We start from the raw sequence: 13992 nt of genomic DNA, 5'->3' as shown, positions 1-13992 counted from the left end.
AAATTTTCAAAAGACTAAGGTGTGGAAAAGTGGGAGGAAAAATAACACTGCATAAACAAAATAAAAAGTTGGCAAGGAATAAAAAAACTATGTTAAGTTTTCATTAATAAAGTTATACATTTCATAAACCTAATTTTCTAAACCAAATTAACTATATTATAATATTGAGGAATTTTTAAAAATATATTATTTAAAAGTAGCACTAATCTTTCTAATAAACAAGACAGTTAAATTAGGTAGACTTAATTATATAACAAAAGGTCTTACTAAAAAATTTCCTTTAGGTAAAAAAGCACTGTAATTTCTAAAAACAGGATAGTAATAGATAAAAATGTTAGTATTGGAAAAAATCATGAAAATAAACTCAAGTCCTTACAGATTAGCAGACTGGTACCCACATGCTTTCAAGAATACAACTATTATATAAAAGGACTTAACGACTTAACAATTTTCTTTAAGAGGAAATTTCAAAGACAAGTAGAACATGTGTAGTTAACAGATGTGATGGTTCATGTTTTAACACATACTTCAATTCAACCACTCCAAAGGCAAGCAAAAGTAAAACAACTAGAAATAATTAGATGCAGTCCATACGCAGATAACATGGTATTTTGCTCTAGAAATGCCATTAAAGTGTTCTAGAGCAGAAATGCTATAAAAGAAGGGAGGGGAGAGAAAAATCCTCTAATAAACACTAGACTTGAACAATAGATGAAGATAAATTTAAGACAGTGAGAGAAAAGAAACTGAGTCTGCCTTATATCAAAAAGTTTTCCTACAGAATTTTAGGTGAAAAAACTGTAACTAAATTTTAATAGTCTCCTTTGTGTCAAACTAGTATATATATTCTTGATATATTCTCTAGATGGTGTAGTACTATTATTTTAAGTGCAGTATAAACACTCAACTATTCTAAATGGACTATTAGGCTTTCCTATCTTCACAAAATGTTGGACAACTGCCCATTGATCCCACAAGAAATCAGAAATTATAATCAGAAATGTCTTTTTATGGGTTCATTTGAATATTAACTAGAAAGAGCATCACTGTAGCATAACCTAATGATTTATATTTATATAATCTCAAATAAATTCGTAAAATTTTAAATACCCTATTAATGTAGAGTTACATGCTCTGCTTTAAAACCTATTTACTGGCATAGATCTCTATTACTATGTTTTCTTAGGAAATATACAGTATTTCTTTAAAAGATAAGCTCTGTAATGGAAAGAAAAATAAGAATAGATTAAATTATCTCTATGAACTAACCTGTTTTTAGCAGTCCTTCCCTTTTCTTGATAAGATGGCAACAATGTGAAATGCATAGACAAGAGCAAAATTCAAAAAATGTTGTATCTTCATCGCCAAAATACCACTTCATTTACCTTGTTAATGGGCACCACCAAAGTTGGTTCCACTTTAGCTTCAATTTCTTCCGGACTGTAAAAACAGTAGAGTTTACCCCCTCTCAAAACACAATACAGCTTTCTCCAGCTAATGAGTCCTTCTACCATTTGCTGGGGGGAGAAAAAAAAGAAACTATCAACTTTTAAATCATTATCACCTTAACTCTAAATTCAACAAGATACTTAAATTAGTTTTTTAGAATTTCTAAAATGGGATAGAATTTGCCCATTAATTTGCTGTGCAGTAAGTCTAATTATCCAGAATTCAAGAGGAAGTTAATATCACAGAAGAAAAGTTTGGAATTCTAAAAAGCATTAAGCAAAATGGAGGCAATGATTACCACATAACTTTTACACACATAAAATCATAAATCAATGCGGTTTTAGAAAAGCAAGTCTATTACAAATTAGTGCTTAGAATTCCACAGCAATTCATCAAATGACTCAGGGATATTGTAAAAATAACTCTCAATGTTCAAAATATAATTTTCCCTTACTGTTCTTAGAACATCAGAAAATGTTGACTACCCTGTAAGAATGCAAATTTTCTTTCCTCCTAATGGAATCTTTTAGAAAAAGCTATTGATTCATTGAAGCCCACAATTAATTATTTACTGAATATAAATAACTATGTTTATAAATAAATCAGGAGTAGGTGGCACAGAGGCAGCTTTGGAAGCCCAGAGGCCTAAACTGTGCCAAAAGCTGTCTACCAGAAAGGCCGTTATGTGAAAGGTGGTGAGCAGCCCTCATCAGTTTCCACAAGGAGTCCGCTGTTGCTGATTATCCTATTACTGCTGTTAATGAAGCAGAGGAGCATGGACAGGTAGCTCCTTAGCCATCAAAACTGCATTAGACCCCTCCCCTTGCCATCCTTCTTACCCCTCACCTTTCCATTCCCAGTTTATGTCTGATAACATTTAGAAAATCAGCATTTAAAAAAAGACTTAAAAAATACTTCTCAATATTAGAAGGCCAAACAACTGCCAGTATATTAAGATTTAAATTGGAGCTACAGTTGTTGTAGGATATTTAACATCCTCTAACCTGCTGATTAAGGAATCCTGCAAATGCATCCTCAGTCATACAAGCTGGCTGGGCAACTAATCGGCAGCACATGTTGCCATATAGGGGAAGCCAAAATGAAGACTCCTCTATTTAAAGGAGAAAGAAAAAACATCGGGTTACAAATACACATTTATTTAAGATCATTACACATCTTGACTTCTTTTATAATTTTTTCCTTTAAACAAGAACATATTTTAAAATTACTTTTATATAAAGATTCATCCTATTCAGAACCATATTTAATGACAAAATCAAATATGAGAAAACAGAAAGGACAGTATGATATTAAACTCACAGTTTAAAGCATGCTATCACCTAGAATAAACATGAACCTTTTAGTCTCTTGATCTTGTTTGATCTTAAAGTAATTACTCAATGGAAGTTGTTCACAGAATATAAGTAACCTCATTTAATATAAAAAAATTCTAATAAGGTGATTTATGTTTGTCAAATTCTACTTTTCACTCTGATTTTCATTTTCATTATAATAATTAGCAAGGTGATCCTATGAATAAAACATTATTTCAGAGAACAACTTAAGATAATTTAATGAAACTTTTTGACCCTTCCTCTTCCCCTTTCCTTACCGAACAATTCAGTCATAAACCACTACGTAGAGCCCCCAAGATGGGCCCCTATGCCAGGGGTTGGGGAGGAAGCTGTGGTGTGCTCGAACTGGGTGAGACAGCCAGGCAGGATGAGTATGGTGAGTGAGTAGGAAGGCTGCCTGCATGAGGTATCAGAGCCTGAATGAGCTGAGGTGATCACACAGGGGCACGGCCTAGATTGGGGAGTCTGTCCCAAGTAGGCGGGGTGAGGAGGGGGTGGAACACTAGAGCTTCATGGGGATCTCGACTCAGGGGATGGCCTGGTGTGGAGAGTCAGGGCCCAAACAGAATGAGGGGGGCCTTCTATGGGGTTGCTGCTTGATATGACGTTTTAGAACCAAAGCAGAAAAAGGAGAGTGTTTTGGGGGTACCCAGTCATGAAAGTCGGGGTCTGAGAGCGTGGAGAGTCAGGGCCCAAACAGAATGAGGGGGGCCTTCTATGGGGTTGCTGCTTGATATGATGTTTTAGAACCAAAGCAGAAAAAGGAGAGTGTTTTGGGGGTACCCAGTCATGAAAGTCGGGGTCTGAGAGCAGTGAGGAAGGCATCCACACATGGAGTGACTCAGCACAGTGTGTAGGAGCCCTAAGTCAAGTGAGAAGGGCATTCACTGATCCTTGTAGAAAAGGCTAATTCCAGGGATGGCCCCATGGGAAATGCATATGATGAGCTGGATTATCTTGGTATGCCATAAAGCAAGGAAGTCCTCAAAGAATGACGGGGACATGTCTGAAAGACACAGAAGCCATCTTGAATGGGCTCTCATTGGCCAAATGGGGACAAATTGAACCTCAAAATAAATAATGATATTAACAGATTATGATGCACTGAATGAATAAAATAGAAAAACATGAGTCCATACTGACATAAGTAAAACAATGAATAAATTGAAAGTCCAATAAGAAATTGTATACTTATATAGTTTCAAAGTACCCCCCCCTTCCACTACAAAATAGGTATTAACTACAAAAAGGTAAACAAAAGAGTAACTTTACAGTAGAGAAGCCTGGCCGACACTACCTTAATCAAGTGATCAAAGTGAACATCATTAGTAATGGGATGAATCAAAATTATACGCTACCTGACAGAATGCAATGAGAACGTAACATCACTTCTGTGACGGTTCTGCCAAAGATGCATATGCTGAATCTTATCTCAAGAAAACATCAGACAAACCCAAATTCAGGGACCCTTTACAAAATAACTGACTATTATCTTTGAAGATATCAAGGTCATGAAAGTCAAAGAAAGACTGAGGAACTGGTCCAGATTGAACTAAAGAAGCATGATCATTGAATGCAATGCATGATTCTACACTCGATCCTTTTGCAATAAAGAACATTATCGGGAAAATGGGCAACACTTAAATGGAGTCTGAGGATTAGACGGTAGTAATGTTATTAATATTCATTTCCTGACTTCGATAGTTGTGGTGATATAGCCCAATATCTTGATAGTAGGAAATACGTATTAACATATATGTGGGTAATGGGGCATCACGTAAGCAACTTGCTCTCATCATTTTTGTGGGGGAAAAAAGATCTTGGCATTCAACTTGAACTGTACTATAAGTCTGAGATTGTTTAAAACAGTTATTTCAAAAAACACTAAGACACTCCTTTAATGTAGTGTGCAGGTATATAGCCTTCATATCTGTATGAAAAGAACACATTGAATAATTTATTCTGTTCATTAGGATATAAACAAAAACCTAGCACATGGCCCTTAGTCCACACTGGCCCAAACAAAAATGATTCTTAGGGTTTTTACTGCACCCCTATTTGCCAGTGCCTATAAAATGGCTAGCCATTGGCTGTTACTATTATTTACCTAAAAGCCTTAGTAACTCTGGAAAAAAAATTTTTTTTTTTTTGGTAAAAATAGCTATTTAAGATATAGATGCAGGGCCGGCCCCGTGGCGCACTTGGGAGAGTGTAGCACTTGGGAGTGCAGTGGCGCTTCCGCCATGGGTGTGGATAAATGGCTAGCCATTGGCTGTTACTATTATTTACCTAAAAGCCTTAGTAACTCTGGAAAAAAATTTTTTTTTTTTTTGGTAAAAATAGCTATTTAAGATATAGATGCAGGGCCGGCCCCGTGGCGTACTTGGGAGAGTGTAGCACTTGGGAGTGCAGTGGCGCTTCCGCCATGGGTGTGGATCCTATATAGGGATGGCTGGTGCGCTCACTGGCTGAGCGTGGTGTGGACGACACCAAGCCAAGGGTTGCGATCCCCTTACCGGTCACAAAAACGAAATCCCCTTACCGGTCACAAAAAAGAAAAAAAAAAAAAGATATAGATGCAAGGTAGCCAACATTTGGTAAATCAGTTAAAGGCAAAAGAGCAGCCTAAATGAAGGGCACAAAGTAAAAAACAAAAAGTTTTGTAAGAATTTACTCAACATTCTACTATAGAATGGCACACAACAAATTTTCTGGGACTATTCAAATATTTTTTTATTAATACCTTGTTAAAGCTTCTATTTTTTAGAAATAAAGAATGTCACCTGGGAGAAATAAATGCATAATAAAGACAGTACTTTGCAATGATTACAAAATGCAGACACAAAAATAGTCTCCTTTCCTAAAATAGGTAGGAAATGAAATTCTACACAAGCATGCATTTGAGTAATACATCTGAAATCAGCTCTGTGATTTATAAATTTAAAGTTTGAAAGCAAATTTATTTATAAAATCCCAGATTTATGAATGGCTTATATCTATCTGTAAATTGGCTGTTTTTAAGTTACAATGCACTTCTTAAAGAAACAGAATCATAAACGATGATTACATTCTCAGACCAATCTGTACAGTCTGTGCAATCAGTAATGTATCTAGAACCTATATACCACATTTAACAATGTGCTTCTCTGGTAAAATAAGTTCAGATTTCATGGCATGCCAAGAAAAGTAATTCTTTCCTGACTGCAGTCCTTGAAAAGGGATATTGGATGTAAAATTTCTTGCTCCACAGCCTCCTTGCCAAATACCCTGCAATTTACCTGTTACTTCTAACATAGGTTTCTATACAGCTCAGGACCACTGTGGAAAAAAAATGTAGAGTCATAGCTTCTCTATATTCCTGAAGAAATATGACATCTAGGCTAATCACTTAACCTATCCGAGTATCAATTTCTCATCTTCAGAAATACTACTCTACCCTAAGCATGTGCGTGTGTGTGGAGGGGAGGATTATGAAAATCAAATAAGATAATGTGTATATGACATCTCTCACTGTGTCTAGCACATAATATATGCTTCTTATAATTTCATATCCAGGACAGTCTCACTCCCTAAACCATACCCTTTCCATTTTTCAAATGTTGCCTCTCAGTCCTTGTGCAATAAATTAACCAAAATACTTACCTCTTCTTTTCTAATCAAAGGAGGTATTAGAACAAGATGAAATAAAACAGGACATGAAAGAGCAGTTTGACTTTTCATTACTTAAGGATTTTACCTAATTCATCCATAGTTTCAAATGTGGAACAAAAAGGAGTTTAAAAAAGACAATGAAAACAAAACACGGGCAGGAGAAAGAATCCATATGGATAACATTTCAGTTCCATATGAGTCAATCTTCACAAGGTAGTTTCATTATATTATAAAAAGTATAAAAATTTATTGATGACAAATATAAACATTAAGATACAATTTGTGCTGTTTCCTCCAACAAGCAAGAACAATAAAATTGAGTTATAATTTCAAAAAGCTTCTATCTCTTCTTGATTTTAGAGTATTTGGTAGAAATCGGCGTAACCTTATTTAGGAAAAGCACTATACTAACATATGGATTTATATTAATAAATAAGCTAGAGGGTGATTTTTTCTATATAAAATTTTGTGTTCTCCTTTTTCAAAACATAATCAACTTACATAATTTTAATTTACATAAATTTACATACAATTCCAGGATTATACCTATTATATAAAAAGAGTTAGGCAAATAGTTTGGTGTTTCTTAAAATTTGTTCTGTGGAATCTACATGCTCCAATGTGAACAGTTTTGAGTTTTGCTGTTTTAAGTTTAGGTCTTTTCACAGTCTTGAATATTTATGTATTATGTTTCTCTAAGAGAAAGCTATACCACAGGGCTTCCATGCTTACTTGCCCATGAGTACTTTGTTGAAGGAGAATCTAGTAACATCTTACAGAACGCTGAAGACAACTGAGGAGTCACTGCTAAAACTGACGCTCCCTTTGCGAACTTTATTCCTTTCCACTACTTTTCAGATGATTTGGTTAAAAGAATGGGGCATTTCATCAATTCCATTACCTTGACCATCATAATATTGTGGTCTTTGGGTACTTCAATGGTACCTGCCAAGCCTGACAGTAAACCACAGAAGAAAGAGCACAGCCTGTTCTGATTGCTTGAAGTCTGGCTGGACCATTTGCTAGCTACACGATCTAGCATGTTTCTTACCTTCTCTAAGCTGTATTTTACTTATCTGTAAAATGTAATTGATAATAAAATGAGGAACTTGTGAAGGTCCCTGAGCTACCCAGTGGTAGAACTAGAATATGAATCCACGACCGATGGCTCCAGAGTCTCTACTATTAAACACTTTATTGTAATGCTTCCTTATAACTACATCTCACAGAGTTGGAGAGCAAAAACTGCTTTAAAAGTGTTTAGAACAGTTTCTAACACATTACAGGCATTCAACATATGGTGGCAATATTAAATAATTCTAGAGAACTGACAAATGAGATAACAACAAACTTTGTTTATCAGATTTTCTGATAAAATTGATAATGCAAATACCGTTGCAGACTTCAGATTTTAGGTGATGACAAGCTGGACTGTTCAGACCAATCCTCCCACTAAAGACTACCAAAAATGCTGAATAAAATATATTGTAAAAACTTTTCCCAAAGCAACAAAGAGGTAACAAGACTATAAGAAATTATCAGAAAAAAATCTGAAGATAAATGAGAATCAGCAAGTTAAGTGAGCACAGAAGCTGTGTTTGTTCTTAGAGTATTTACCAATCCCAGGAAATCTGAACTTATAATTTAAAGATCTTTCGAGATGAGGAAAGCAGAAGAGAAATCAAAGTCCTGAGCCTGGACAATGTAGGCATTTTAATTAGAGATTCTTCTCATACTAAGCTGATATCCCAAAGGGATCACCGACAGTATAGTGGTGAACTAGAACTAAACCAACCCTGCTGCCCAGATTCCCACTGCCTGGGTCTGGGGATAGGGCTGGAAGGGGTCCAGAGAAACTCAGCTATGTTTCTTGGATAAAGTTCACCTGGAGTGTGGGCCTAGACTGAGGGTCCCTCCAGGTGCCTGACAGAAGAATACACAAATACTGAGCATCAGTTTATTCCTGTACGTAAAATTGCAAATTGACAAGCACATAAAGATAACCAGACATGCAAAGAAGAAACATCATGAGTGAGAACTAGTTAAAAAATAAAACAAAATTAAACAAACACCTAGAAAGACTTCAGATATATGAATTATTAGACAGACTATAAAACAACTATGCTTACTTACTCTTTTATTACAAACATAAAAGATAATATTAACAATGTATGCAGGGTACAAAAAGTAACACGGAACATTTGAAAAAGTCAAATAGAAATACTAGAGCTAAAAAACACAACTGAAATGAAGAACCTGGTATATGGGTTTAACAGCAAATCAGATTGAACAGCAGAGAGAATAAGGGAAACTAAAGATGGGTCATAAAAACAACAAGAAAAACACCAAAGACAGACAAAAAGATGAAAAATACATCATAAAGGATAAGAAACAGAATAAATGAGAAAGACTAATATGGGCTTAATAGACATGCTAGAAGGAGAAAAGCAAGGAAATGGAGCAGAGGCCATCTGAATAAGTAAGATTTTGTCTGAACGGATAAAACACAATCAACAATTTAAAGAAGCTCAAGGAGTCCCAAGCAGCATAAATAAAAATAAATTCTATACCTAATTATATCACCATAAAACTTCAGAAAACCAAAGGCAAATAGAAAATAAAAAGAATGACTACATTCACAGAGGTGACATACTGACATATGATATTCAACAAAGCCAGCCAGAACATAGTGAAATTATATCTTTAATATTAGAAAAAGTTAAAACTGCCAAACTTCTATATCCTGTTAAAAAAAATCTTTCAAAAATGAAGCAAAATAAAGTCATCTTCAGATAAACAAAAAGAACCAAGAAGTCTGATACCAGCAGAACATACTAAAATAAATTCTAAGGATTATAACTCAAGCAGAAGGAAAATGATCCCACATATAAGGTATAAAATACAAGTAGTGCATATAAATATGTAGACAAATCTAAATAAATATTAAATGTATAAAACATCTTGTGAAAGTTAAAAAACAAATAGAATTTAATATATAATAGCACTGAGTTTAAAAAAATGGAGTTTATTCTAAAGTCTGAGTTTATTCATTGTCTGAGAAAAAGGTAAAACTATCTTTTAATTTTAGACTTTAATAAGTATAATTAATGAAATTTTAGGGGCAATTTCTAAAAGATGAGAAAAAGAATATATAACTTTAATTAGAAAAAGGAAAAATTGGGCTGGCTGGTTACCTCAGTGGGTTAGAGTGCAGTGTTATAACACCAAGGTCAAGGGTTTGGATCCCCATACTGGCCAGACACTGAAAAAATAAATAAAGAAAGAAAGAAAGAGGGAAAAACTAAAATAAAAGTAATCAATCCTTAAAACGGCAAGAGAAAAACATATAAATAACCATAGAATATGTTGGACAAATAGAAAACACAGGTTATTATGGTAGATTTAACCCCAAATATATAGCTATTTGATATTAAATACAAAAGGACTAAAAGCTCCATTAAAAAAACAAAACAACCCCCCCCCAAGACTTATTAAATACAAAAGGACTAAAAGCTCCATTAAAAAAACAAAACAACCCCCCCCCAAGACTATAAAATCAAGTAAAAATTAAAACCCAATATAATGTGGTTTGAAGCATGTTTATAACATACCTATTTGATATTAAATACAAAAGGACTAAAAGCTCCATTAAAAAAACAAAACAACCCCCCCCAAGACTATAAAATCAAGTAAAAATTAAAACCCAATATAATGTGGTTTGAAGCATGTTTATAACATATAAATAAGTAAAATTTGATGTAAAAGAATAAATGAAAACACACAATTTAAAAATTGTGTCCATCTGATATTGGAGGTAGGGTGTGAGGGGCTGGATAGTCAGCCTTAACCCATCCTGTCCTCTTACCAGGTTCTTGACTCCACTGCAGGAAAGACTTCGAGAGCAAAGTCACAGTAAACAATCAGAACAGTTTAATATAATGAATACGAGATATAGATTTCACAGAGAGAGTATAGCATAGCTCCAGACACTGAGCAAGACCCTCACCAAATTTACTACAAAAGTAAGAAATACATAAAGTTCAGCACAGTGTGCAGGCTGGCTCAAGAGAACAAGCAGCTGCTTGCAGAGAGAAGTTTGATACAAAAAGAAAGAAATACGCACTCCATAGGCAGAGTGAAGGGTGGTTCCAGGAGAGTGAGCAACAACTTGCTGAAAATAAGTTTGATACAAAGTAAAGCATACACACCTCAGCCCACAGTGCAGGTTGGCCTCAGGAAAGCAAGTAGAAACCCCACCTACTGCTGGGATTCTGCTTTCCTGGTTTTGCTATATAACAAATATTCAATTAAGGGGGTGGTTCCCTGTTATGTAACATAGTCTTGCACATGCTCAGTTGGTCTCTTCCTGGATCATGTTCACTGGTCAAATTCTATTGAGGCACTGTATTTACCCAGTTGTGTCCCGCCCAGCTGTGGCCGATAGGCACCCATGCTGTGCCACGCTATGCTGTAACCAAGACCCCTGCCCAGATATCATACAGACCCAGCTGCAGCTGCACCCCTGCCTTTTCTCACACTGCAGTAACAGAATTTTCCCTTCTGTTTCTCCCCTGCTGTAATTTTCCACCCCGAGATAGAGTCATAACCACATAATCATAAGATCACCCTTCTTGCTCTGTTGCAAAAACCCGGAAATGCTATCATATAAATATAACAGCTCTGCTACATTTGGGGCTCAGATTTTGCAACTACAGTCCGCTGAGCCACTGCCAGCATCAATAAACTCTGTTTCCCGCCACAAGCCTCGGTGTTTCCTGCCTCTCACTGTGAGTTCACAGTAGCCCACTGCAACACTATCACATGAACCAGACACATTCAGGAATATTCTGTGCTCCCTTACACCTCTAGTGGAAGATCATTCAAAGGATAAACTCTCTTTCACTGAGCACGCTTGGCTACCAGGGTTACATAACCCCTCTCTACTGAGCATGCCCAGCCACCGGCTTTGCATAAGCCAGCCCCCTGTGGTCTCCATTTCCTCATGTTGGTGCTGAAAATAGGTCTAACTAGCAACAGTAATTTTCTTCTAGAGAAGAGGCTAGAGGAAGGGCCTGAGACTTTGGAGAATGGCTTGAAACCCAGAGGTGTAACCTGTAATCCAAGCCCAGGGAAACTGAGCACGTCCTATCTCACATCAAATAACAAAGGCTCAAATTATATAAAGAAAAAGTAGACATAACTATGAGTACTAGAAAAATTCACAATCATAGCAGATTTTATCAAATCTCTTGTAATAAAACAGAATGTGTAGACCATAATAATTATTCTTAACAAATAGCATATATAGAACACATCAGTGAATAATAAGACTGACAAACCTATTGCAAGAATGAGAATAAAAAAACCCAAATGGTACAAAAAGCCATATCAGGAATGAAAAGAGGAGGACAATGCTAAAGATGCTGCAAAAATTCAATAGACATAACAATATTATGGAGGTTTTAATGCTTATAAACCTCAAATTTTAGATTAAATGAATATATATCTATGAAAACATTACTAAAACTGACTCAAGAAACAGAAAAGCTGGAGAACCCTGTAACTATTAAAAAATAATTGAATCATTATAAAAGATAAATACACAGTGATATAATCATGCAATGAAATGCTATAAGCAGTGAATGCATATATATGAAATGATGAACAAAAAGCAAATCACGAAGACAATATGATTCCATCCACATAAAGTTCAAACCCTGCAACACTAAACTATATTTAGGGAAGCATACACAGGTGCTAAAACCATAAAGAAAAGCAAGGAAGCAAATACCATAAAAGCTGGGAAATATTTACAACTAGTGTAATTGAAGGAAAGTAGTGTTGGTAACGTTCTATTTTTCTTGACATGGAGGGGGTTATGCAGATATTCATCTCGTTATTATTTGTTAAATTGTACATTTACATTTCATGAACTTTCCTCTATTTTTAATGTAATTCTTTATTGTGAAACTTAAAAATTATTATTGTAAGATCATCAATTTCATCAGTAGAGAGCCACCAATCTTTACAACAAGATAGTACATTTACCACATAATTTTGCTTCAGAAAATGCACAAAGTAAATAATCCATATCATATTTCCGAACTATTTTACCAACTCTGCTGTATATTTTTCATCACAGGTAAAATAATCTGGGAGAGTAGAGAGTGCTCATGTTAAATTTTACAAACCTTCCTAAACTCTAACCCCCTTTCTTCACTTTGCTATATATTTCTTTTGAATACCCTGCAAATACCACTAAAAACCACTATCACCCAGAGAGAAAAGGGTTAAGATTATTTTAGCCCTACCTTATCTTTCTTATTTCCTCTGTTTCCTACCACAGAAGAGTTGGCTTCCTTGATTTCAAATTTAAAAATAAGATAGGTCTTTGATTTACAGCTAGAAGACTGGTAAAGCTATCAATTTCAAGTCAAAGACAAAGATTCAGAATACCCAAAATCTTTCTGTTCTCACTAAGTTAGCCTCACAAACAAATCTCAAGATAGAGAAAAGAAAATAAATTTTTCTCCTTTAAGGAAAGGTGACAGACATTTTAAAAAAAATCAACAGAATCACTCGTGCCTACATCATTTAAGCCAATGTCCACTTCAGGAGAACATATTAAAATTAGAAATTATCACTGTCGCCACATATCTATAAACAATATATGTAAAAAGTAAAATACATGATATACGTACCATTTCCATTAATAGACAGATTATGGGTCTTGAAACTATCTTCAGCACTTTCCAATGAACATATTAAAATTAGAAATTATCACTGTCGCCACATATCTATAAACAATATATGTAAAAACTAAAATACATGATATACGTACCATTTCCATTAATAGACAGATTATGGGTCTTGAAACTATCTTCAGCACTTTCCAACGTTAGGGTAGTGTGAGCTAGCAAATTATACTTCACACCACTAATATTGAGAAAGAAGACAAGTTTTAAGTATTTTCATGTTTTCTATTACATAAAATATTTAGATGTTATATTTAAACATATATAAATTCTTATATAACATCTAAATTATTAAACATCTATAAATTATTAAATCATTAACAACCTGATTAAAAAATAGGCAAAGAACTCAGATAGACATTTCTGCAAAGGCACACAAATGGATGATAAAAATATGAAAAGATGTTCAACATCACTAGTCATTAGAGAAATGCAAATCAAAACCTTAATGAATTACTATTTCACATCCATTAGCACAGCTATAAGTAAACAAAACTAATAGATAAAATAGCCCTTAAAATAATTATGTAAAGACTCTGTAATAACTTCTGAGAGGGCCGGCCCGGTGGCGCACTGGAGAGTGCGCCACTTGGGAGCGCGGCGGCGCTCCCGCCGAGGGTTCGGATCCCATGTGGAGACCGGTTCCCGCTCACTGGCTGAGCGAGGTGCGGGCACAACACCGAGGGTTGCGATCCCGTTGCCGGTCCCCGGTACGGGCGCGACACTGAGGGTTGTGATCCCGTTACTGGTCAGTAAAAAAGACAAAAAGGAAAAAAATAAAA

At 35.2% G+C, this 13992-nt stretch overlaps 1 protein-coding gene across 1 annotated transcript in view; it reads right to left on the bottom strand.

Annotated features, from left to right (window-relative positions):
* Positions 1-13992, bottom strand: part of RTKN2 (rhotekin 2) — a 65785-nt gene that overhangs the window by 16051 nt on the left and 35742 nt on the right. Inside the window, exons 7-9 of the mRNA XM_008567459.1 lie at positions 13297-13391; positions 2454-2560; positions 1386-1517 (exon numbers count right to left, since the gene is read on the bottom strand). Coding sequence (XP_008565681.1) covers positions 1386-1517; positions 2454-2560; positions 13297-13391 — 334 coding nt within the window. The remainder of the gene's footprint in view (positions 1-1385; positions 1518-2453; positions 2561-13296; positions 13392-13992) is intronic.

This window comes from Galeopterus variegatus, unplaced genomic scaffold, assembly GCF_000696425.1.
Source record: "Galeopterus variegatus unplaced genomic scaffold, G_variegatus-3.0.2 Scaffold320, whole genome shotgun sequence".
Taxonomy (NCBI): Eukaryota; Metazoa; Chordata; class Mammalia; order Dermoptera; family Cynocephalidae; genus Galeopterus; species Galeopterus variegatus.
Note: the sequence above shows the minus strand (reverse complement) of the source record. Positions and strands in the feature narration are given on the sequence as shown.